We start from the raw sequence: 26,141 nt of genomic DNA, 5'->3' as shown, positions 1-26,141 counted from the left end.
GGCTAAAAAGCTCAGGGTAAGTAATAAAGTAAACAATAAAATTTAAACTGCTAAGTATATTTCTCTGATTTTTATAACTGTTAGTAATTACTGTTATTAATTATTTAGGTTGTATTTAGGTACTATTCTTAACACTAAGAACTATCACTCCTTATGAATGAACACTGCTAACTATAGTCCCTGAATTTCCCTACGCTTCAGCACTGATGAAAATCTCTTGAGAGCGTGTTGTAATGGAAATTTCTGGGTTCCATTTTCAGAGATTTTAACAAAGTAGATCTAGGATGAGGTCTGAAACTGAAATTTCTACCTAATTCCTCCGTGTTGATGACCGATTTGGGACTATTGCTCTGAAAGTTAGTGCTCTAAGTAAGAGGTTAGCAAACGTTTTTTTCTTTAAGTCGACTCTTAAAAACTAAAAATTAGGTGTCCCTGGAGGGGGTTACACCTACATGAAATGACCATATTCAAACTGACACAGCTTTCAGATGAATTTATATACAAGTACACAAAGACTTCACCGAGCCTCTAGAAAAAAAAATTCTGACAGAATGAGAATGAAAAAGACATGTAATAGCTTTGACCTCACAAACTTAACAGAGAGTTTTCTGAGAAATAATGTTCTGAGAACTAGTACTCTAATGTTAGTATCTAAGACTGAAACTGAAAGATGCTGGCTTACCTTGACTAGTAAGCAACAGAGGTTTTGGTAAAGGGAGCAAGCATATCAACACACACCAGCACTATAGCACCAGTTCCACACACCCCAACAAGGTGAGCTGTCTGTCTACATCTTTACTTATCCACTGTGGCTTGAACAATCATCTCCCAGGCTGGCAGCATTTCATTTTCACAGACTTTCTTTCAGTGACTTCTATATCCAGGGGGTTTTGTATTATCCCTTCCCTCTCCTTTTCCTCAGTATATATAAATGTTTTGAAAAATAATCTAAAAATATTTTCAGTTTAATTTCACCTAAATTAATTCTCGTTAAGAGACACCTCATTATTTATCCTAAGTATTGTGTACTTCTAAACTGAATGCAAATTTGGGTGTGGGAGGGAGTTGAGACAGGGTTTCTCTGTGTAACATCAACCAGACTGGTCTTGAACTCACAGAGACTGCCTGCCTCTGCCTCCTGAATGCTGGGATTAAAGGTGTATGCCATACACTGCCCAGCCTGGATCTAGAATTCTTTGTATTAGCATTCAGTGTATTCCTTCCCAACTTAAAGACAATTTGAATGCATCCAATTGATAAAGTTACTTCAGAGCATTCTCAGCTATCTGAAACCTGGGCTGCAGCAAAAATTTTCAAAGAATAATCCAAAAGATAGCATCACAGCAGCCCAATCACACTCTATTTCCTTTCCATGTTCCACTTCCTATCTCCACCTTCATCCCAGTCCTTTGACTGGATGTAATAACTGCCAGTTTTTGTCAATCTAAATAAATCACAAATAAAAATCCCATTAAGTTTGTTATAAACTACACACAGGACCACGTTGTACTTCATAAAGAGCCTTCTCTGTGTTCTTACAGTGTTAAGTTCAAAGGTCCTTCACCAGAAGAAATTAGAAATAATTAGATTTAATTCTTTAACTCTTAGTGGTACCATCTATAATCCAGTAACTGCAGCAACTTGTAATCTATCAGCTACAAGAGTTAATTGCAGATATGTAAAATTTATCTAATGGTTCCCCAACGCCTATCCAGTCTCATCAGCAACACTCACTGGGAGAAGCAGGACTCCAGGAAGCCAGACACAATGTTTTCTAGTAAAATAGTTTATCTCTCAGATCAGAGTGTAAGAAAACAGAACCAAAAATTCCAAAATGGCAGGAAAATACCGCATATTGAAGACAAAGAAAAAAACAAACATCCGTATATAAAACAAGTTCAAATGAGTTTATAAATGCAGTACCCACAAAATGAGCCTGTGTTTATAACAGGATCATTTTTCTTGAACAATACATTTGAAAAGCTAAGATAGTTTCCTCTCTTTTTTTTTTCATTATGATTACCTTTCAAACTTTTTTTTTAATATACACATTTTGTTTCTGGATAGCTTGGGCTACATAGAAATAACCTATCTCAAAAAAGTCTACATTTCACTGACTCAATTTCGAAGGGTTAACTGAATGTTCTCCCAGAATACCTTAAATTTACATACTTTCTAAAAAGGTAAAATACATTTTCATATTTTGAAATCTCATCTTATATTCACCAGATTTCACTAAAACAGGAGCTGAATCTCACGCATAAATAGGAAGGCGCAAATGCATTGGTTTAGCAATACTGATCTTCTGAATGAAATGTTATGCAAAATGGTTTGCTTTTGAAATAATAAACATCATAAACTACTAGAAAGACAAGATTTACTAAAACAAAATGGCCAAAACTGACTTAACAAAGTGACTTCTCTGTACCACACATACAGTTTGTAAAACCCTAACAATTTTGTGAAAATTAATCTAAAAATATCATATTTTTTATATTTGCCTTTATTATAGCAATAGCCACAATCTAGTAACTAATTTCATTCAATATACATAGAGCGTTTTAGCCTCCATAATAAAGTTAACAGACATAACACAGTGAAGCTGAGGGTACTAACTCCCGTACCTGGGCCCGCAGTGGGCGGTGAGGGCGTAGGCACAGCAATAGGAATGCCAATGCTGCTGCTCCCACTGTTCTCTCGGCTTCCGCTTCCTCCACTACTTCCACTGCAAAGAAGAGAAGCATTGGAAAATCATTTTTATACACTGATTTTTTTTTTAAAAAAAAAACTTAAATCATAAACTGGGGCTACTAAATACTCAGTAACTTGGTTAACCTTTACCCTATTATTTAAAATGGTTCTTGTGTTACAGTGTTCTTCAAGAACTTTAAAACTAGTAACTAGAACAGTTTTCTAACCCTACCTGATCTTAATTCCCAGCACTCTGAAGGCAGATACAGGTGGATCTTTGGGTGTTCAAGACCAGCCAGGGGTGCATAATAGGACCTTGTCTTAAAATGGTAATTATAGTCTAAGAAATGTCTTGAGCAGTGAAATCTCACAGTTCAGTGAGTTCAAGCCTGCTGTGACTAAGAGTAAATAGCCTGTTGTGGTGGCACACTGCACATTCAGTACTGGCTAAGTCTAGAGGTTCTTGAGTCTGAAATCACCTGGCATACATAATGAGGCTCTTGTTTCCCCTCTGCAATGGTTTGTATATGCTCAGCCCAGGGAATGGCACTATTAGAGGGTGTGGTCCTGTTCTAGTAGGTGTGGCCTTGTTGGAATAGGTATGTCACTGTGGGTATGGGCTTTAAGACCTTCATCCTAGCAGTCTGGAAATCAGTATTCTGCTAGCAGCCTTAGGTGAATGTTGAACTCTCAGCTGCTCCTGAACCAGGCCTGCTGGGATGCTGCCATGTTCCCGCCTTGATGATAATGGACTGAATCTCTGTGCCTATAAGCCTGCCCCAATTAAATGTTGTCCTTTATAAGCCTTGCACTGGTCATGGTGTCTGCTCACAGCAGTACAACCCTAGCTACGACAGCCTCCTTCTGTCTCAGAAAGGAACTGTGAATCATACCGTCACAAAACTCTATACCAGAACATGAGAGAACAGACAGTACAAAAAAGAAAGCACAGAACAATGGGGGTGGGGCATAATCCTTGTCTGAAAATCAGGAAAAACAATTTCTCCCTATCTCAAAGAAAAGTAAAAGGGGCATGGTGGCACACTAACGTAATCCCTGCATTTAGGAGGCTGATGAAGGAGTAACTTCTAGGTCAGTCTAGCCTATACACGTTTCCAAAACAGAAACAAACTGGGCACAGTGGCACACACCTTTAAACCCAGCACTGGGAAAGCAGAAGCAGGTGAGTCCCAGGATGGCTCAGAGGTTAAGAGCACAAACTGCTCTTCCAGAGGTTCTGAGTTCGATTCCCAGCAACCACACGGTGGCTCATTATCATCTGTAATTGGATCTGATGCCCTCTTCTGGTGTGTCTGAAGACCAGCCAAGGTTAAATAGTGAAACCTTGCCTCAAACGCAAACCAAAAACAAATAAAAAATATATAAAAACAAATTGAAGGCAGGTGATAAGGAATTTTCTGGAAAATAAGTGTGGTGGTTTGATAGCCCCATACCCCGATAGACTCATATATTTGAATGCTTGGTCATCAGGAAATAGCACTACTTGAGAAGGGTAAGTAGGTGTAGCCTTGTTGGATTAAGTGTGTCACTGAGAGTAGACCCTAAGGTTTCAAAAGCCTCTTCCTGCGGGCTGTGGATCTGGCTGTAGAACTCTTAACAACTTCTCCAGTACCATGTATGCCTATGCCATTATGCTTCCCGTCCTGATGATAATGGACTCAACCTCTGTTTAAGACTGTGCCAAGTGAGGCCAGCCTGGTGTACAGAGTGAGTTCCAGGACAGCCAGGGCTACACAGAGAAACCCTGTCTCAGAAAAACAAAAAACAAAAAAGAATGTACCAAGTAAATGTTTTCTTTTATGAAAGTTGCCTGGATCATGGCGTCCCTTCACAGCAAGAGCAAAACAAAACAGCAGGCAACCGTTTAAAGGTAGCTAGGTTTCACTGCTACAGAGAAACTCTATTGAATAAACTCCCTCCAAAGTCCTTCTACCTGAGAGTAACTGTCTACAATACCTGACCCATACTATGTTGCCCGAGCTAGTTTCAAACTCCTGACCACATTTGTACTGTTAGAACAAACGGGCTTATATATGAAATCATCAACTCATTCAAGTCAGGAAATCTACTCAGCTTTATGTCAGACTCAGGAATATTTGTACACTAATGCACTAATAGGATCTTCTGTAATTATTGACTTTGGTGCTTTTTATCTAAAATAGGCATAAGTGGTGGCAAATTATACTGTGTGGGCTAAAGCTGGACAGCAGTCCAATTTTTGACTATGAGCTACCTTTTTTTAACAGTGAAAACTCAAAAGAGGATAGTATTTTGCAAAAAAATAAAATGATATGAAATTCAAATTTTAGTACCATAAGCAAAATTTTACTAGACCATCCATAGCTCACTATGTTCACTCATTTACAAATTGTCTATGGTTGTCATGGGGCTAAATTTGCAACAATGATTAAATAATTCCAAAATCCTGACATAATGACATTCTAGAAATGTATTTTTAAAATAAGTGTTAGTATTTCAATACAATAAGCTTCTGAGAAAACAACAACAACAAAACTATGTCTTACTAGTTTCTGAATGGTATTTAACACAGTTATTCTAAATAACTAGTTGTTGAATAAGATTAAACTATTACTACCTCCACTATGAGAAAAAAACAAAACCAAACAAAACATTTTGACCCTGTAATTCAGCAAAACCAAACATAAAAAGCTGGGTACTTCAGCACTGGGCAACTGCGTTCTCAAGAACTGTTAACACAACCTCGTTATCAGTAACTCGGTTCTGAAATCGTCTTCAGAAACAAGCAGAGTGTTCTTCCTCTGACTTCATTCAGCATGCTGTGTACAACTCTACAACACTTAACCCTTTGGCTAGGAGCATTTAAGAGTATTTTCCCCGTGCAGGAGTTCCTGGTAAATGAACTCAGAAGTCTCATTCATACTAAGAATCTATCCTAAAACTGAGCTATATAAACCATAGCCCTACCTTACAGCATTTAAAGATGTTTAGTAAGCATTCTTGTCTTGGGTCAGGAGGGCGGGAGTGGTGATAGTACTGGGTTACTACTAAAACACTTTGTTCCAAACTATCTGAATATCTTATACGCAAATTTAGGAGAGCAAAACAATTTTAAGCTTTATTTGGGCTTTTTGTTTGTTTTGGTATGGACACGGTCTCATATATCCCAGAATGATCTCAAAGTCACTAAGCAGCTAAGGCTAACCCTGAACTTCACATCCTCCTGCTTCCATCTCCCAAGTGCTAGAATTACAGATGTGTGCCATCATGCCTAGTTTGTATGGCACTGGGATCAAACCCAGAGCTTCCTGTATGTTAAGGCAAGCATTATGCAAACTTCAGCCTCTAAAAAGCATTTTTTAGTTGTAATCCCAACATGTACTTGTTTCTCTATCAAAAAGAAGGAATATAATCTGCTTGTAGCATACACAAATGAAAAATAAAATCTCAAAAGAAAAACTGAAATTTGATGGGACCAGAAATGGGGAGAATGATGCCCTTTTACATTCACTATTAACATCAAGTAACACCTAACTTGTACTCTGTATCTTTAGAAATCATTGCTCAGCAGTCAGCAACACACACTTCTAGAGCTCAGATGTTCAGGCGGAAGGCTTACCTATGCGTCCTTGGTCTCTGATTTAAAGAAGCTGTCCTGCCTGGACTATGCTGGCTTCCAAGCCTCGCAGGACTAGTCATGTAGTCATTGGGAACTGTTGGCGGCTTAACAGGCTCTAGGGTTTTGTAAGGGGTGTTCCGTCTGACAATGAAGAACAGGAGGGATGATGAAGAGAGACAGTCAGCACTTCCCCCCAAATTTGTAAAACTCTCTATCTGAATTAAGTATAACAGAACTTTTTTTTCCCCAACTTTAATCGAAAAAACTAAAGACTGGCAAGATGGCTCAGAGAGTAATGGTGCTTGCCACCCAAGCCTAGAGACCTTAGTTCAATCCCTAGAACCGATTTACCAGGGAAGAGGGGTATTGTGCATGCACATGGGAACACACACACACAGCCACAAAATTCTCTTCTGACCTACACAAAGTGTATAGAAGCACAAGTTACATCACACACACTCTTTAATGACAAAAACATCTTTAATAGTAATTGCTACTAAAACTATAAAGTTTTAATATAAACTTTGCTGCTTTAACATAAAAATTCAAATTTGTTGCTTTTTGTTGGGAAAATTATTGGAAAGGGTCATTTAACGTTATGCTAAAAATAGTGGTTATAATCGTAATGATCTATAATATATAATATTAAAATATACATTATTCTCAATTCAGTCACTCATAAGCCTTTCGGGAAGGGGGAGGGGGGGCACATGGCTAGCTGCTGACTGGAACCCTCCACAAAAGCAAGAAATCTAATATGGAATTCCCAGGTAACTAATCCGTCACAAACGCCTTGAAAAATAATGATACAGTTAGTACCACAAGTAGTCACCACTACCTTCTCCAGCTTTCCACAAAGCTACTCTGGTGCAAAGGGGCCTGTGACTAGCTGATGCAGTTAGAGCCACTCAGGCCTAGTCCTAAGCCTAAGGTGCCATGGAATAGGAGAAACAGAAGATGGAGACTACTAAGCTAAACTTCACAAAGCACACCACTTATTCAGTGAGCCACAGCATAAATACTATAAATACAAGTGGAAGCACTATCAGGATCTCTCTGTTCAATCCATTTAAGATAAAACATAAAGCAGATTTACATTAACATAGATAATGTAAATGTTGTTGCTTTTTTAAATATAGGAATGCTCTGTCTGTATGTACCCCTGCATGCCAGAAGAGGGCATAGGATCCCATTAGATAGTTGTGAGCCACCATGTGGTTGCTGGGAATTGAACTCAGGACCTCTTTAACCGCTGAGCCATCTCTCCAGCCCACTACATTTTTATATGTACAAACAGAAAAAGGATACGCATTTATACATATCTAAAAGATCACTAATTCCTGGCATGATGACAGCCATAATTCCAAAGCTAAGGAGGGGAAACAGGCAACTCTGGCACTTAATATCCACCCACTCTAGCTTCATGGGTGAGCTTCAGGCCCAAAAGACCTGTCATAAAGGAGGTGGATAGCTTTCCTGAGGGTGAAACCTCCTCACATGCAAGACACACACACACACAATGAATTTAAAGGGTAGTTCCACAAGAGATAATTCAAAAAACAAAACATGCACTCAAGTCTCAGAAATTCTTTGTAGAAAACAGCTGAATTTGTACCCCAAAGTTCCTCGGCCTGACACGGGAGGGCTTGGTGGTTTCTGCGTGGGAGGATTTGTTCTCGACAATGTGCCAGTTCTTGCAGGCTGGTTATTTCCGTGCTAAAATGTGAAAAGAAAAATTATATTTCTGTATCAACTTGTTCTCTTGATGTTTTAACATGATGTCTTTTTCTTAATATCAGAATGTGAAGTAAGGATTCCCAGACAGTTCGACTAGAGTTTGGTATTAAGTTTTAAAAGTTCAAAAGCCACATACGCTCAGTTCTTCCCATCATATTTTGTGCTATTCATATCAAATTACACAAAATACAAGTGAGACTACTAAATTTTATATCTTATTGTTAGACATGTTCATTGATATCAAACTTATTCAAGAATCAGAATTAGAATGTTTGAATAAACATTTATATATACATTATGTGTGCATAAAAGCAAACCATAAATCTGTCAATCTGCTAAAATACTCATTGCAACTAAAATCTTTATCCTAATAATGCAACAACAAAATCGCATGTCACATCTGGGAAACCTAACTGTAAGTCAATGGAAGCAAAGCAACTGTAAAACACATGAGCAAAAGCAGTACCTGTTAGAACGATTAATGTTCCTAAAGTGCAAACGTCAATATATCTAGGATATATTAACACAGCCAAGCTAAATGCTGCTGATGTGATCTAAGTTTAAGCGTATTTAATCTATATAAATCCTACAGAGAAAAGCAGACAGACAAGTTTTCACATTTTAGTGGCTCTGCAGCCTCTGTCAACATAGAGGAAGTACTGTGGATCAAATGATAAGTAATGTCTCTTACCTTGGCTTTTAGCCACTTTATGTTGGCAAAAACAAAAAAGAGGGGGGAAAAGTAGAAATTAATTCTAGGTAAGTTGTATCTGACAGGACAGGTTGACATTTATATTACTGAATTTATGTTAAGTTTTTATCCAGCTCTATTTCAAATGCATTTTAAAAGTTATCTAGAGGAACTAAGGAAATAAATGTTTGTATGTCACATTATTTTTCCTAGGAATTGAACTCAGGGCTGCACATGTTGGTCAAGAATTCTACCAGAGAGCTACAACCAGCCACTAAGTTTCCCAAACTGGCCTTGAGTTGACTTTGTGACCCAGACAAGGCCTTGAGTTTATGACTGATTGATTCTCTTGCCTCAGCCATGTAACTGGGATTGCTGGCTTTTGTAACCAGGTCTAACTAACATGTGCTTCTTTTTTTTTTAAACATGTACTTCTAAAAGGAAATTAATTCATAAAAAAAATTACCAATTAACTAAGTCAATCTCAAAATGTCTTAAGTCAGCATTTAACCCATGAATCTAATCCAACTTAAATTAGAGATGATGCAGAGTCGGAAAGGTGACTCCAAGTATGTAATGGCTTTTGCAGATGATAGCATCCAGCACCCATGTCAGGCATCTCATGACCACCTGGAACTTCAGTTACAAAAGATCAAATGCCCCTTTCTGGCCTTTACAGACACTGTACTCACATGCACATCCCTTCACATGCACACATACACGTAATTAAAAATAAAAACAAAACCTTTTAATTTGACTTAAACTACAATAATACAAAGTGTGTAGAGCTATTTTTAATATAGCAGTATATAAGATCTAAGACTTTGTTAAATAATGAATGCCCAAGTCTGGGATATTCATTACTCAAATGGTAGTATAATACTTTAAAAATATAAGCCTTAAATTCTAAAATTTGAAATTCCAGTTTAAGGCTAAGTGCAGATAACTGAAAAGTAACTTAATATGTGGAAGTCCCTAAATTAAATCTTTAATACCACAAAGAATAAAGCAGATAAATAATAAACACATAGTTAGACATCACAAGTTGAGCTGGAAAGATGGCTCAGGGATTAAAAACGCATACTGCTCTTGAAGAGGGCTTGAGATGTGGAATCTTTAATTCCAGCTCTTGGGAGGCAGAGACAGGCATTTCTCTGCATTTAAGGCCAGCCTAGTCTATGTAGTGTTTCAAGCCAGAGAGAACTACACAGTAAGACTCTGTCTCAAAAAAATAAAAATAAAAATTCACAAGTTGCTTTCAAGTTCAGGAAAGGATTCAGCCTTGTACCTCAGTGTTTAAAAATGAAATCCAAAGTCCTGGGAATGTAGCTCAGTCTGCCGACCTCTGTACAATGTGCATCAATATAGGGTTCATTCTCAGCATCCCATAACCCAATTATGGCGGTACACTCCTGAAAACCCAGAATTTGGGAGGTGGGAGCAATGATCAGGTATACACAGCAAGTTCAAGGCCAGTTTTGGGCCCATACAACCCTATCTCAAAAACAAAATTATGGGTGCTGTGTTATAAATAAAATAATATATATATATATATGTATAAAGTGGACAAAGAATAAAAATAAAATAGCCCTTAAAAAACAAAAATATAGAAAAGAAATCATCTACTCGTAGGTTGGCAAAATTCTAACTAAAGAATGAATAAAGAGTCTAGGAACTCTCATTTCTACACTACTGACGTCTTCAACAAGCCTATACTTCTAGGAAGGTATATGTTGCTATGTTTTTATTGAACAGTTCAGTGAAAACTCTAAATAAAAGCTACTTTGATCTTAAAGGCTACTTCTGTGAGAGATGACCAGCTAACACAACTAAAATAATGTGCAGAACCTATGGTGCCAATCCTTTACACCAGGCCATTAAGAAAAAATTCCCGTTTCTACAGTTTGTCCATAAAGTTTGGAGATTTCTATTTCTATCAGCAACACCTGCTGTCCTCACAACTTATCTACCATTTTTCAGATGACCCCAATGGCAACATTAAATAAAACGTTATGGAAGATTTAAGATATCTTCTCATTTATACAACTGTGCTACAACTTTGGTATTTGTTTGTTTAAAATGGTTATTTCTCGCTGCCACCTAAGAATACTGTCTAGAACCCTACCTAATCACCATATTGCACACCTAGATGTGAAGTATTACATTGAACTAATATTAAATCCTTGATAAGACATACTAGTGTACTGTGTGACCTATGTATATGATGACTACATATGTACTTTATACATACAGTATGTTCATAATAATATAACATTTTAATTGTGCAATAAAGTGTTCTAAGTACACTTTCACATCTCCATTTCTTTCAACTGAAAGAGGACAAAAAATAAGGGAAAACCCTCAGCATTTGTATGTAATCTGTTCCCAAATTAAAGAACAATAAAACTAAATGGGAAATGAGTTTAGCTGAACCCTGCAACTATACAACTTCCTAACTTTCACCCTTTATTCAAGCTCAGCCTCCTCTACTAAATAGTTTATGTATGTGACTGTGCTCCAAATAAGGAGTGTTGTCAAATTAATCTCTGCCTCTTGAAACTCAAAAAAATGTTAACAGTTAGCAACTGACAATGTTTACATGAAATATATTTCAATCCCAAACATAAACAAAATAAGAGCCGGGCGTGGTGGCGCACGCCTTTAATCCCAGCACTCGGGAGGCAGAGGCAGGCGGATTTCTGAGTTCGAGGCCAGCCTGGTCTACAAAGTGAGTGCCAGGACAGCCAGGGCTACACAGAGAAACCCTGTCTCGAAAAACCAAAAAAAAAAAAAAAAAAAACCAAAAAAAAAAAAAATAAGATTTTAGTATTTTCTAAAGATCTCTTTTCCTCTAAACATTTATACTTATGAATGAGAAATTTCACCATTTACCTGGAACATGGAGTTAAAAGCAACAGAATTTTCTTTGAGTTCACTCTATTTTTCTAGCAGTAAGCTTCAAAAGTCAATGAGGCCAATTCTTTCTTTGAAGTAACTGATTAGTTCTCACTCATATACAATATTTATTATGTAAGGCTGTGCTACAGTTTACTCATATAATAAACAAATCTTCAAATTAGCAGTAGTAGTAGTTGTAGCAGCAGCAGCAGTAGTAGTAGTCATAGTGACAGTAATAATCAGAAGGGGTGGGCTAGAGAAACAGTCCCATGGTTAAGAGCTCTTCTTGTCCTTTCAGAGGCCCCAGAGTTCAGGTATCGTTACCCACATACAAAATGTCACAATGATCATACAGAATAAGACTGTATCTCTAGCCTCTTTTGCTCTCCACAGGGACCAAACACATCTGATATACATACACTAACATGGAACACACAAACTCACTACACACATATGCAGTACACAGAGGGTACACCAAACAAGTGGCACACAAACATGGTACAAACATTTGGCATACCCACATGGTCTACAGACACAGTATATATACACATATACAGGCAAAACACTCAGATACAAAGATAAACATCTGAAAAAAATTAAGAACAATAATTGGGAGACCATTAAAGCTGTGACAGCCCTGGTGTTCCGGGTTCCTACAAAACAAACTAAAACTCAACTCCATAATTGACCAGAAACTAACAATCAACCTTAGAGGCTTTTCCTTAATCTTCCGCATGACTTCCAAATAAATGCTAAATATATATAACAGACAATCCCCTTTAAGTTATAAACTAATTTAGATGTCTGTTCATTGTTACTATTACCAAAAACAACTCTAAATTTCTCCACTAAGTATTCAAGCCTTCCTTCCCTATGCTCACTGTGAAACATTGTGGCTGCGCATAAAAAAAACATCATCTTTTGTTGTTCTTCATGTGCATACTCTGGTAGGTTCTGCATAGTGGGTTTCTTCTATCAGTATTTTATTCTGTTCCCCAAAATCTAACCAGACTTACTTTACGCCATTTTTTTAAATTTCTATTAAAATATAGATAGCACATACTATTCTGCATGAAATGTACTAAATTCATTTAAATGTGCATAATCTATTTAAAGGAAGAACAAGTATATCCTACACAAACACCAAAATACTAAAACTTGTAAGTAAGATAGAATACTAATCTTAGGAGTACTAAAACCTTGGACATAAAATTTGTTATCTACAAGAATATTAATCTATTTTCATATGGTATTTAAAATTCTGTATAATGATAAAAAATATCCAAACAGTGAAGTTAAATGACAAAAAAACAACATGAGGAAACATCAGGTAAGTCCTGATCCTTAATACAGCACAAATTTAACAAGCTGTTTGTTAAGAAATCAAACTTCAGCCAGGTGTGGTGGGCGCACACCTTTATTCCCAGCGCTCGGGAGGCAGAGGCAGGCGGATTTCTGAGTTCAAGGCCAGCCTGGTCTACAGAGTGAGTTCCAGGACAGCCAGGGCTACACAGAGAAACCCTGTCTCGAATAAGTAAAGGAAAAAAAAAAAAAAAAAAGAAAAAAAAGAAAAAGAAATCAAACTTCATCTAGGAAGAGTTAAGATAGGGAGAAAATTTAATCAAAATACACTGCATGAAGAAAAATTTTAATGGAAAAGAGAAATTAAATTTTTAAATACAAATGTAAACCAAAGACCAAAAATATAAATAATTCCAGGCACTAGTAGGGTTTGCCTATATTGAAAATGCACATTATAAATAAATTTAATTTTCTGCCTCATAATTTCAGGCAGTGCATAATTTATCATTCATGAATGCCCAGATTTCTGTTTTTTCTTTTTAAGGAGCAGGAAGACTAGCTGGTTGGGTGTTTTGTTGAGTGTCAGTATCCAGCCCAAGGGACCTGCAGCACACTGTGCAGAACAGGCTGCCCTTTAAGCTGTAGTCATTCTGTTCCTTCTGCCTCCTGGAACTAGTAGTATCTCTTCTGAGATAGGGTCTCTCTCTATAACTCTGGCAAGGACAAAACTCACTCACTAGAACAGGCTAGCCTTGGATTCTGAGATGCACCTGCCACACCCAGCTCTGGTATTATTTCTTAATTCTTACATCTCTATAATCCTGTTGGAAAAAAATAAAAGTAACATAAGAGAATGAAAGTTCTTACAGAACTTGTAAACTCCTCCCACCAGAAAACCCCAAAAAAACAACCAGTAATAAGACCAAGAACAAAGCAATTGTGTATGTATATATTTTGCATACATACAGATACACTTTACACACATCAGCTTCATACTGGTTTCCTAGATGTCAGACTAGCCTCAAATTCTCTATGTGAGCAAGGATGATCTTGAGCTTGCTATGCTCCTGCCTCACTATTTGAGTGCAAGGATTACAAAGTGTACCACCACTGTGGTACATGGGATCAAATCCAGGGGAACGGTCATACTAAGCAAGCATTCTACCAACACATACCAGTTTCTAAAATATACCATTTTCACCAGCCACCCATTCTTTTAAATCTTGGTCAAAACACTTAAAAACAGTAACCAAAGCAATGTGAATATATTCCAGAAGTATACACTTAACAGTGATTAGTAAAAATTAGGGATGATATGTACCTACATAAACACTCTTAAAACGAGGGGTGTGTGTGCTTGTGTGTGTCTTTAGTAATTAAAAAGAAAACTACCTAAGTTCTCACCCACGTACTTTCAGCATCTAGTAGGTTGTGTTTATGCTTCCTACTTTATAAATTATATAGAGTTGCATTTTCTTATCAAACTTCCTCTTAGAATCTGTACCCAGGCCTTTAATCTTAGCACTTATGCAGGGGTACATAAAATAGATCAAGTCTCTTACACTCCCAAACATGGTGTCTTAAAGCACACAACCACGAGTGAAGAGAAGAAATAACTCAAGATATTTGTTTTTGAGATAATGGTTAAGTTTTGTGAGGAAGCTGTGTTAAGACAGAGCTTCACTAAGTAGTTCAAACTGGCCTCAAACTTCTAATTTTGCCTCTATCGTGTTAGAATTTTTCCCCACATCTGGCTCAGAAATTTTTCTTTATTGAACTGCTAACATATTGTTTTGGTAGGAAGAAAATTAAGATGCAGCGTGGGGGGTGGGGGTGGGGTTCATGAATTTCCCCAAATAACAAACTAGATAAATACGTATCTCTACATGTTGTGCATATTTTTAAAATCTCAAAATAGGCAATAATACAACCTTACATATTACTATTCTAAAATATTTTAAAATAAAATTGAACTCAAGCTCTTAAACAACACTAGACATACCCTTGATAACAGAAACAAGTAGTCTCTGCTATATTTGTCAAGTGTTTCAACTTCATATATAACTGCCAAGCATGAAAGTGAATAAAACATTCCAGAAATCATAGGAAGAGTACAGTGTAAGTTAATGTTCCTCTCTTGATGAGACATCCCAGAATATTCAGAATGCAACACCTCTAGCAATACTGTAACCAGTCCTATCCACCAACTATAAAGAGTCTCCAGACTCTGGCTGACTTCATGTTTAAAAACAGGGTGATGGCCTGTTCTCTGAGAGTATTCAGATTTAATTCCCAGCACCTACATGGCAGCTGACAACTGCCTGTGACCCCAACTTCAGGCAAAATACACACATAAAATTAAAAATAATTCTTAAAACCTCAAAGACATTATGAAATATTTTGAAAACAAACAAAATCAAACAGTCTTCTGGGAAAAGATTACAACCATATTTCAAAGCTTAAGTTTATCCTGTGCAGGGCAGGTTAAGGAACTTACGCTACTCCAGATGTTTGAAAAGTCACATAAATATAAAAAACTACAAATTTCAAGAACACATAATTCTGCCAAGCTTGGGAAAAGGCAACAAATATCCTACAAATCCATAGGTTGTGGCAGATGTATGCAAAGCAGAACTCTATACAATTTTTCTATTTCTAAAAAATGTAAATTGTTAAATTTCATCCCCATAATACATAGGTACAAAAATATTTAGGAATTAAAGGCCAAATTATATACAATTTATTTTCTAAACCAATCATACCTATGGTTTAAATGGCTTACTTTACTAAATGGCTTTTTCAAGTTGTATTTTTATTTGTTTGGGTGTTTGTTGTTGTTGTTATTTAATGGTACAAGCAACAGGGCATGATGTGTGGACAAGGAGATCAAGGGGAAGCTTTCAGGAGTCTATTTTCTCCTTCCACCATGTAGGTTCTAAGACTAGAACTCAGGTCAAAGGGTTTAGTGGCAAGTGCCTTTTACCTGCTAAGCCATCTTGGCAGGCCAGCCTTTTAAGGTTTTTCATTTTTCTGAATAATGCCTATTCCATGGATAAAATTCTGCTCCAAGCTTAGTTAAACATATAGCTCATTAAATGAAAGTTCTAGAGGGCTGGAGAGAAGGCTCAACAGTTAAAAGCACTTGTTGCTCTTGCAGAGGACCCAGGTTCACTTCCCAACATCCACATAATGGCTCACAACTACCCATAACTCATTTCCAGAGGATCTAGAGGATGCAGCACGCTCTACAGACCCCTAAGAGCGCCAGACATGCATTTAATACGTGTACACACACACACACACACACACACAGAGTCAAACATTCATACACTCGTATCTAAAATACATAAACATTCTATAAACAATATACTAGTTGCTAGATAAAGGGAATCTATCAAGTAAAAACTTCCTGCAACAATTTCTATTCAAAATAATTCACATTATGTAATACAGAATGCTTACCTTAACTCCATGGCCCACATCATCCAGAACTGTATAGTCGATAGGTTTCCGAATATACCTGACAGGACGCTCCATATTTGCTGGTGCGATTATTTTGTGAGTTCTTGATGTATTCTTATTTGTTGTCAAAATACCAATCTCTCTTCGAGCCACTTTTTCTTTATGAATATCCACAGTCTATATTTTAAATTTAAATAGAGCAAGAAAATATTATTTGGTATAGAAGATAATGTATATGCTGTCCATATGCATTGGACCATGGGACTGTATCTCATACCTACTTTCCAATGAATATGTTTATGTCATTAAGGCTCAAATCAGTTAATACTTAATAACTTTTCTAAAGCAACTGTTAGAGGGGAAAACCTGTTTCCTAGATACCTAGAATGTGTGGAAGGAGAGGAGGCCTGCTTGGTTACTTTTACTTTATTAAAAGATACAAACAACAACAACAACAACAAAATCAGTGATTACAGTGCAATGAGGTAAGTGCTGTGCTGACACACTCAGATTATTTGAATTACTATAAATGTGTGCAGTTCAAGCAGATTGAAAACATTTCACTTAGAATCTTTACAGATTGACAGGCTTTAAAAGAAAACCAAGAGGCAAATATGGAAATTACTGAAGGCAGAAAGAATTGCACATGGCCGACACCATTAAAGGGAAAAATTGTAAGCACAAAGTTTATAGTTATCAGCAAGCCTCTTACATATCTGTCTGTTCAGCTTTCCCAGTAAGAGCCTATGAAACTGTTTGTAAAAATAAGGCATTTGGGGCTAGAGAGATGGTTCAATGGTTAAAAACACTGGCTGTCTTCCAGAGGACTGGAGTTCAATTCCCAAAATTCACATAACAGCTCCTAACTATCTGTAACTCAAGTTCCAGTGGATCTGACTCCCTCCCACAGACATACATGTAGGCACAATGCCAAATAAGTATAAATAAATAATTAAAAAAATTAAAACAATCTCCACCTTGGCACATGAACCCATGCACTTACATACAAGAAATAAATAAATAAATAAATAAATAACTATAGTTACAGGGGAAAAAGAAAAGAAAAAAAAAAACAAATCTTTAAAATAAAGTATTTGAGGAGGAAGGGCTGAAGATGAAACTCACTTGCTAGTGTATATGTACAAAGCCCTGAGTTCCAGCTCAACAAATAGAAATACATTTAAAACTGGCATTTAGTTGTCAAAATTCAAATTCACCAAGGGATAGCAGCCTAGGAAGGGCTCAGTGGTTGCCAGCATACAGGAGGCCCAGGATTTGATTCTCTTTTTTTAATCTTTGTTTTGTTTTTCATTTGAGACAGTGTCTCACTATGTAACCTGCTGACCTTGCTATGCAGACCATGCTGGCCTCAAAATTCACAATGATTCACCTGCCTCTACCCTGCCTGAGTGCTGGGATTAAAGGCATGTACCAGCCTGACTGGCCCACAACTCATTATCTTCATATAAAATATAACTGCTCAAGAGTTTAAAACTTTTTCTTTTAATGAGGAAGCAATGACAAATTTATACCAAGTGGCATGATCATTGATTATGTATAATCATCAGTATTAGGTATAAGATAGTATAAATACCAAAAAACAAAGGTCAGGAAGGTTCATCGGCCATTCTAAAAGATCTAGCTCCCTGAAGTTGGAGTCTTCCTCCTGGAATGTGTCCAGCTTTGCGTGAAAGCTTTGTGTGAAAGCACGCCCTCTTTGTAGCACCTTAATGCAACCAGACTCAGTTACCTGAACAGATACTGAATGCTGGGTTTTAGGGGGTTTTGTTTTGTTTTGTTTGGGGGGGGTGTTTTGTTTTGTTTTTGTTTTCTTTTTCTTTCGAGATGGGGTTTTTCATGTAGTTTTGCTATCCTTAAAACGAAGACGCTGGTCTCAAACTCACAGAAATCCACCTCCCTGCCTTTTTCTCAAAGTGCTAGGAGTAAAGAAACTCTGCCACACTCTGCCCAGTGCACTGGTTCTTGTAGTTGCTCAGTGATTGTCCTTGGCCTAGAGTCTCTCTCTTATCTTTCAACAGAACCCAAGAACCAGTGTTAAATTAACCTTGCAAAGGGAAAAGCTCTGAGCCTTCAAAATTGGAGTCAGGGTAAGAATGAAACACACCAGCAAAGAAGAGATTCTGGGATGGAAAAAGGTGATTAAAAGGAACTAAAAAGAACTCATGAGACCTGCATATAAGCCTCTAATTTATTATTTATTAAAATTAAAACAGTGTCAGGATGGGTACTTGTGAGCCTCAATAACTCCCTAGAGATTTTCAACTTGCTACCAGATGGAAGCTTCAACAGGTCTGCCCATGAACAGATGGAATTAAGATTTAACCGGTGGAAGATGAGCATGTAAAGTTCTAAACATTTTCAAATATTTACTAGACACGTGTACACTGGATGTAAAAGAAGCAAATTTTGTACCTACAATGGTTAAAACAAAGCAAATCTTTGGCTAAGTTGTTTTGAAGGTGACAGGGTAAGGTAAATAATGCTTGTTAAGGAACAGTGACAACTGGGCTGGAGAGATGGCTCGGTAGACAAGCTTGCAGAGGGCCTAAGATCCATATTCCTAGCACTCACTGTTTATAACCACCTATAACTCCAGTTCTAGAAGGATCTGGTGCCTTCTTCTGGCCTTTAATGGACACTAGGCATATATGTGGTGTACATAAATACATGCAGGCAAAACGATAATACACATACTTTAAAAAAAAAAAAAAGGTGGGGAGAAGGTCAGTGAGAAAGTTCAGCAATTAAGAGCACTGGCTACTATTCTAGAGGACTCAGGTTCAATTCCCATCACCCACATGGCAGCTCACAACTGTCTGGAATTCCAGTCCCAGTGGACTGAATACTATCTTCTGGCCTCTTCATACCTCAGGAGGCATGCTCTAGGTACACAGACATACATGTAGGCAAAACAGCTATACACACAATAATTGGTTGAAAGAAAGAAAGAAAGAAAGAAAGAAAGAAAGAAAGAAAGAAAGAAAGAAAGAAAGAAAGAAAGAGAAAGGAAAGGAAAGGAAAGGAAAGGAAAGGAAAGGAAAGGAAAGGAAAGGAAAGGAAAAGAAAAGAAAAGAAAAGAAAAGAAAAGAAAAGAAAAGAAAAGAAAAGAAAAGAAAAGAAAAGAAAAGAAAAGAAAAGAAAAGAACAGCAGTCCTATGCTGGTTCTCAGATCCTCCCAGTCTACCTTCTTAACAATCAGTCCTTTGGAGATGAGATAAGGCGCATCAAGCAGGTTTTTACAGAAGGCTGTCCTGTGAGAGGTTCCACTGAAGAAACAAACCCCTCTGCATATTGACTTTTATTGCTACAGGCAGGTATCAAAATGCTGATGAACATAACTGGAACCTATGAAACTAGATCAAGGAATCTAGAAAACTCTTAATCTTAGCTCTAATTCTACTAAAAAAATCTAAAATTTTCCTATAAAGGAGGGGTATCATACTACAACCCACACTGACCAACTCAAACTTATAGCAACCTTCTTCCACGGCCTCCTAATTTATGGGATTACAAGCACTAGCCACCAAGACTGGCTTTATTGAGAATTCAGAGATGCTAGCTACATTGTCAAGGGAGCAATAGGCCACATTAAGGTAGACTCCTAAAAACATGTACTAGACAGATTGAGCCCTAGTCAATGAAAAGGGGGCAAAACCTTAGTCCCTCTGCCAAAATGTAGTAGACTATCCCTGTTGACTTGGGTCTTCTCACAATACAAAGAACAATTTCCATTAATCAGCATGAAGCTACCACACCACTCAAAACAGAAAGTAAATGTTTCCTATAAACAGGTACAAAACTCTTGTCTCCCAATATTGCCCTCACCCCAATTACTCTGCCACTCTCTATAACTCCCAATCAGCTTTATTAAAGAGAAAGTTAGAGATGTTACTCCAAACATATGTAAATTATTTTAGGGGCCAGTTTGAAACTGCATAGCACTACTGGAAGTAAAAAAGCAACTCCTTCGAGGGATAAGATCCCTACTTTTTGAGTGGAGTTCTCAGTAGGGAAAGGAAGCTAATGAGCTTTCTTTTTTGATAAATAGATCCTCTAGAAACCATTTAATGTACTGCCACTGTGGTCTTCACAGCTACGTACACACAACTGTTGTCTGTATTATACATTCCTATATTGTGAGCATTCATACATTCTAGAGGAGACTGTGGCCAGTTAACAAAGCCCATGTAGAAATGGGCTAGAGGCTTTACGGTTTCACATGATTACAACCCCTTTGAATACAAGTCTCTCTGCACACATATCACTCAGCAATTCTTCTGGCAAGAGCAACCTCTACCTAAGCAGCTTCTAATTTGTATTCATATAGCTCCCTGATATTAATACTGACAAATACTAAATATTTCTATGTTGAAAAGATCTCCAGATGGTAGTGGCACACCCAGCTCTCCTGAGACAGAGGCAGGTGGATCTCTATGCTAGGAACTGAACTCAGGACCTCTGGAAGAGCAGCCAGTGCTTTTAACCACTGAACTATCCCTCCAGCCCCTTGATTTCATTCCTAACACAGAGGCTACCATACCGTAACCTCTTCCCAGAACTGTTGTGTCTTGTAAAGTCATTTTACATGCATGCAGCATACTGGCTCCACAGAACTTGGGATGTCCTTCTTCTAGTTTTAGTGGTCTTCATTCTTGATGACTCTTTTGCAGAGACTGGTATTGGGTATTCCAATAGAACCAGCTGATCAACCACAGATGTTAGCTAAAGTACTGATTCCCTTTTACATTCTCCACCCACAAGCATCTAATACTGCTTAACGCTGGAGCAGTCCTCTCAAAGAGCAACAATGGAAAATCTCTCACAGACACCAGACACTTTGCTCAAGTCTGCAGGCTTTTCTGGGTTACCTTTTCCTCTCTCTGACTGTTTTAAGTGTGCTTTCCCTAACACCAAGGGCTTCCCTATGGTGTCTCTAAAGGCCCTGCAAAGATGTGTAGCTCCCGCCCCCACCACCACCACCACCACCACATGGCTGACCTCTACACCAACTCAAGCTACTTGTCCCCGCCACGCTCTCCCCTCTCCCCTCCTTGCTCTGGGCAGCTTCCGAGATTTACAACTTGATTGCCCTAGGAATTTTTCCTTTAAACTCTAATAAAAGTGTCCTCAAGCTTACCCCATAGACAACTCAAAATATTGAAAGGGCTGAGGTTTCACATTATATAGCTTGGTTGGCACAGTGCTTGCCTAGCATGTACATTAAAGGAGGTGAACATGAGAAGTTCTCATTGGCTATATAAGGAATGAGAGCAGCCTGGGCTGTATGACACCCAGTCTAAACAAACAAAACAAAACCTAAGTCCTTAACCCATAACTGAGCAACAAAGGAAACATAAAGAGATCTCTGTAAGTTTAATTAAAATGTCCTTTTTCCTCGTGCACCTAACCATTCCAGACAATAGATAGATCTTAAATACTGAAATGTAATACACTCATTTTTTAGACAATGAAAAGAAGTCAAGTCAACAACCCTGGCATCTATAAGATCACACTGGAGCTTTCTTCCCAGAAGAAAATCCTCTGGTACAATTGCCACAAACCATGCAAACATTCTAAATTCAACTGACTTGGCAGGACCTGCACAAGCCCTCCCAGACAGCCCTGACGACCATATTCCTTAACCTCATACAACGGCCTCTTGGGAACAAGAGGATGCTCGAAGTTCTCCAGGTACCTGTTCTATCTCCATTCCTACATCTATCATCCAATTACTCCAGGTACCTGTTCTATCTCCATTCCTACATCTATCATCCAATTACTCCAGGTACCTGTTCTATCTCCATTCCTACATCTATCATCCAATTACTCCAGGTACCTGTTCTATCTCCATTCCTACATCTATCATCCAATTACTCCAGGTACCTGTTCTATCTCCATTCCTACATCTATCATTCAATTACTCCAGGTACCTGTTCTATCTCCATTCCTACATCTATCATCCAATTACTCCAGGTACCTGTTCTATCTCCATTCCTACATCTATCATTCAATTACTCCAAAGGACTCTGTCGTGACACAGATAAAACAGAACAGATTGTACTGCCTGCCTTCAGGTATGCGCTCCAAAAAAAGGTACTAATTACATGAACTGAAGTGAGAAGCCTACAGCTAACCAGGATGGCATATTAGAGAAACTGTTATCAAGTGCTCCCCAACTTCAGTAGTTGGTGTGGGCAATGGGGATCCTAAACAGCGTGTTGTTTAGGAAGCACCAACTCTAAAGGAATAGGCAGCCAGAGAATTTCTTATGTAGAAATCAAGTATGAATGTTGTGACTTATAATTAGAGATGGTCATAAGAGACCTTTAAGTGTTTAAGTAAGGATCCATCCTTAAGGGAGTAGAGGGATCTCACAGGAAAATCAGTAAGTTAATTAGATTATGTTCTGAGGTAATTATTCCTACACTGGAAGTCATCCGATTACATTTGCAATTTTTCCCTGACTAGCTAAAGCAATCAACCACCTTGCCTCTAGGGCCACTTGTGTCAGTTCAACTCAGTGGTTCAGATTGTTATAGATGACAGAATAGCAATTCCTTCTCCAAGACAAGGCCATATGTATGTGGCCAGTGTATCCTGCAATAGCTACATTCATGCCTTAGGCCAAGTCGAAACTCAGTCCAAGAACTGAGAAACCATCTGGCTCTCTAATTTAGTCAGCTATCTGGGTCTTAATTCCTGGACAGGGGAAGGGAGCTCAGCCTTCTAGAGGAAATAACCTCAGTTTAATGTCTGTCTTCTAAGTCAAACAAAAGAGATCTGTGCTGCCTCTGTCAGTGTTCAGTGACCACCGAGTTGTGCAATCATGGGAACTTTTACCAGAAGCCAAGAGGGTATACTGCATATAAGATTCACTCAGATCTACTTAGATCTGTGTGCTTTTATCCACCTTGTCAGACAGACACTGGCTCTTTGCTCCATATTTTCTTGTTAAAGCACAGTTGTTCTGGAAATAATCCTAAATAAATAATATTTCCCACTGAAGACCTAAGAGGGTTTGTTTACCATCCAGTATAATGAAAATGTCATCTCTCTCCAGGGCAAAGGTCAAGGCAAAGGCAGAGCTCAATTTACATTCTAACATAGAGATGACACTCCTGTACAAGCTAACCTAAATCACTGAAGATAAAGGTCAGTGAGATAGCTCAGCCAGGAACTGTGCTTTTCTGCCAAGCCCTCAGACAACCTGAATTTAGACTTCCATAGAGCTAAGGGCACACACAAATGCTAACATTCTGCTATCTCCTGTCTCAGGAATGAAGAAGTCCTGTGTCTTCTATCAGCATCTATGAAACTGTAGAGGATTACATTGCTACTCTATATGAAAGGGCAAAATCTTTAGACACTTCACAGTTGCTTATGGGTTTTGTTTTAATAGTTTTTTGCCTCTCCTGACCCCAAAGAAGAGAAGAGTGTCATAGAGATGGCTCAATTGTTGCTCTTATAGAGGGCCCAAGTTTGGCTCCTAGTATCCAAATCAAACAGTTAATTATTCCCTCTAATTCCAGCTCCAGAGACTCTAACACCCTACTCTGAACTCTAAACACAAACGTGTCATGCATACAGAGAACATACATACATAATACATACACAATGAATGCAAATAAAATTAATATTTAAAAGATGGTTTTGTGATGGAAATGATTCATACCCTTTGACAATATTCCCTCAGTAATTTATTTGAGAACTATCTAATGCAGTTAACTGTTGCTATAAAATGTAGAGCTGTACTCTTAGAATGCCTCTAGCTTTCTTTCTTTTTTCCTTCTTTTAGAGGTAGGGTTTCTCTGTATAGCCTTGGAACTCACTCTGTAGACCAGGCTGGCCTTGAACTCAAGAAATCTGCCTGCCTCTGCCTTCCAGGTGCAGGAACTAAAGGGGTGCTACACCACCACCGCCCAGCTCTAAACTGGCTTTTTTGTGGTGCTCAAGATAGAACCCCTACCCTCATAAGTGCTGGGTAAGTGTTCTACCACTGAGTTAACAGCCTCAATTCATCTCCTTCATTTTCAGGCGGTCCAATTAAGCACTAATTTTACATTCTACTTGTCATGGAATTAAGTTCAAGAATCTGTAACTGCACAGAGGAAAAGCATGGCTACTTTGTTTGGAGGTGAGGGATACTACTTCCCTCACTTATTCCTACTTACCCTGCATATTCACTCCATCTCCTTTGCAAGGTCATCTTACAGTACTGATCTTAGAGATGTGTTCTTTGTAAGCTCTGCTTAGTAAACTCATCCACATTTACACTTAAATTGCTATGCATATCACAGACACATATTTCCTGCTTCTCTAGTGATACCTTATAATAAATATGGCACAAACAAAACACATAAATCTACTACAGCCTATTTTTGAATGTGTTTACTTCAGTTCTCTATTGAAATTATATATACTCTTTACTTCTATTTGTTATTGCTAAATCTTGTCATACTTAACTTTAAATACCAGAAATCTGCTTCCTTCTATTGCCAACACTTCAATCCTAAGTGGCATGTCTCTCACATCAGCTGCTACGTTAGTCTTCTAGTTGGTCCATGGGCATGCAATCTAGCCTGATCTATTCTTTATTCTTTATAACATAAGCATATGGATTTTATCTACCTCCTAACAAAGTAGCCATACAGAGAGAAAAGCTGAAAACTTAATGTCCCAGTTTCTTAGCTTTATTAACAGAACATCCCACGTGGCTCCAGTCTTCAAGGGAAACAAGTTCAAAAGGGCTCAGCTGTCTCTCCTGTCCCCACCGTTTGCTTCTGCAAGTCAGCTTGTGCTCATTCCTCTGCCCCTTATACACTGCACAAATATCCAAAATATTATTTTAAATTACTTGAAAAGTTCTCTTTTTTCAAGGTTCTACTCCTACCTACTATCATGATTCTGAATCACAAGAATCCAAATCATATTCTGTCCAGCAATGCACATCTAGTCCTGACAGAAAAGGGGCCCAAAACAATAAAATGTAGCTCTTCCTTGTTATAAAATGTTATATAGATTTTAGACCATTAAACCCATTTTGGTAGGGCTGAAAATGGTGTTAAGCAGTGGTGGCAGCATGTGCAAGGCCTTTCTTGGATTTGGTATGTGAGCCATACATGTGTGCACGCCTGTCTATTCTGACTAGTGAGCAGAATCTACAGCACTGCTTTGTAATCTGCCCAGATGCGGTGTACTGAGTACTTTAATCCCAGGACACAGGAGACAGAGACAGGTGAACCTATGTCAGTTTGAGGCCACTGGTCGACACAGTTCCACCAGGCTAACCAGGGCTACACAGTGAGACTATTTCAACAACCTCTCCCCCAAAACATGTATCAAATATAAATCTCATTTACCAAACTAATCTCATCTACATCCCAAGACTAAGATAAAATATTTTGTCCTGGGCATAGTCTACATGAAGAAAGCCTATCTCACAAAATAAGTAAATAATAAGTTAATAAGTAATTAGAACATTTTAAAGATGTAAGGTGTAAATATCTCACATGATATATTGTAAAGAAATGGAAATCATGTTCAGTTTTGCCACCAGCAACTTTAGACAGCTTCGTACAGCAACTTTAATAAGCATGAAGGCTCTGTCAGATTGAAAATGCAATGAGTATAAGGTAAGCAAATACTAACAGCTAAAACTGCTTTGTAAAAGATAATGGGGCAGGCTTTGGAAAATGCCTCTCTGAAGACAGGTTTATTCCT

General features: G+C 37.9%; 1 protein-coding gene across 8 annotated transcripts in view; it reads right to left on the bottom strand.

Annotated features, from left to right (window-relative positions):
• Abi1 (abl interactor 1) overlaps positions 1 to 26,141 on the bottom strand; it is a 91,571-nt gene that overhangs the window by 12,477 nt on the left and 52,953 nt on the right. For 4 of the 8 annotated variants that reach the window (XM_021156195.2, XM_021156200.2, XM_021156197.2 and 1 more), the window contains exons 3-7: positions 16,401 to 16,577; positions 8,739 to 8,753; positions 7,926 to 8,026; positions 6,311 to 6,451; positions 2,625 to 2,725 (exon numbers count right to left, since the gene is read on the bottom strand). In XM_021156195.2, the coding sequence (XP_021011854.1) occupies positions 2,625 to 2,725; positions 6,311 to 6,451; positions 7,926 to 8,026; positions 8,739 to 8,753; positions 16,401 to 16,577 (535 nt within the window). The remainder of the gene's footprint in view (positions 1 to 2,624; positions 2,726 to 6,310; positions 6,452 to 7,925; positions 8,027 to 8,738; positions 8,754 to 16,400; positions 16,578 to 26,141) is intronic. The other 4 variants (XM_021156198.2, XM_021156202.3, XM_021156199.2 and 1 more) reach the window with 1 other exon arrangement.

This window comes from Mus caroli, unplaced genomic scaffold, assembly GCF_978045245.1.
Source record: "Mus caroli unplaced genomic scaffold, Mus_caroli_1 scaffold_2, whole genome shotgun sequence".
Taxonomy (NCBI): domain Eukaryota; kingdom Metazoa; phylum Chordata; class Mammalia; order Rodentia; family Muridae; genus Mus; species Mus caroli.
Note: the sequence above shows the minus strand (reverse complement) of the source record. Positions and strands in the feature narration are given on the sequence as shown.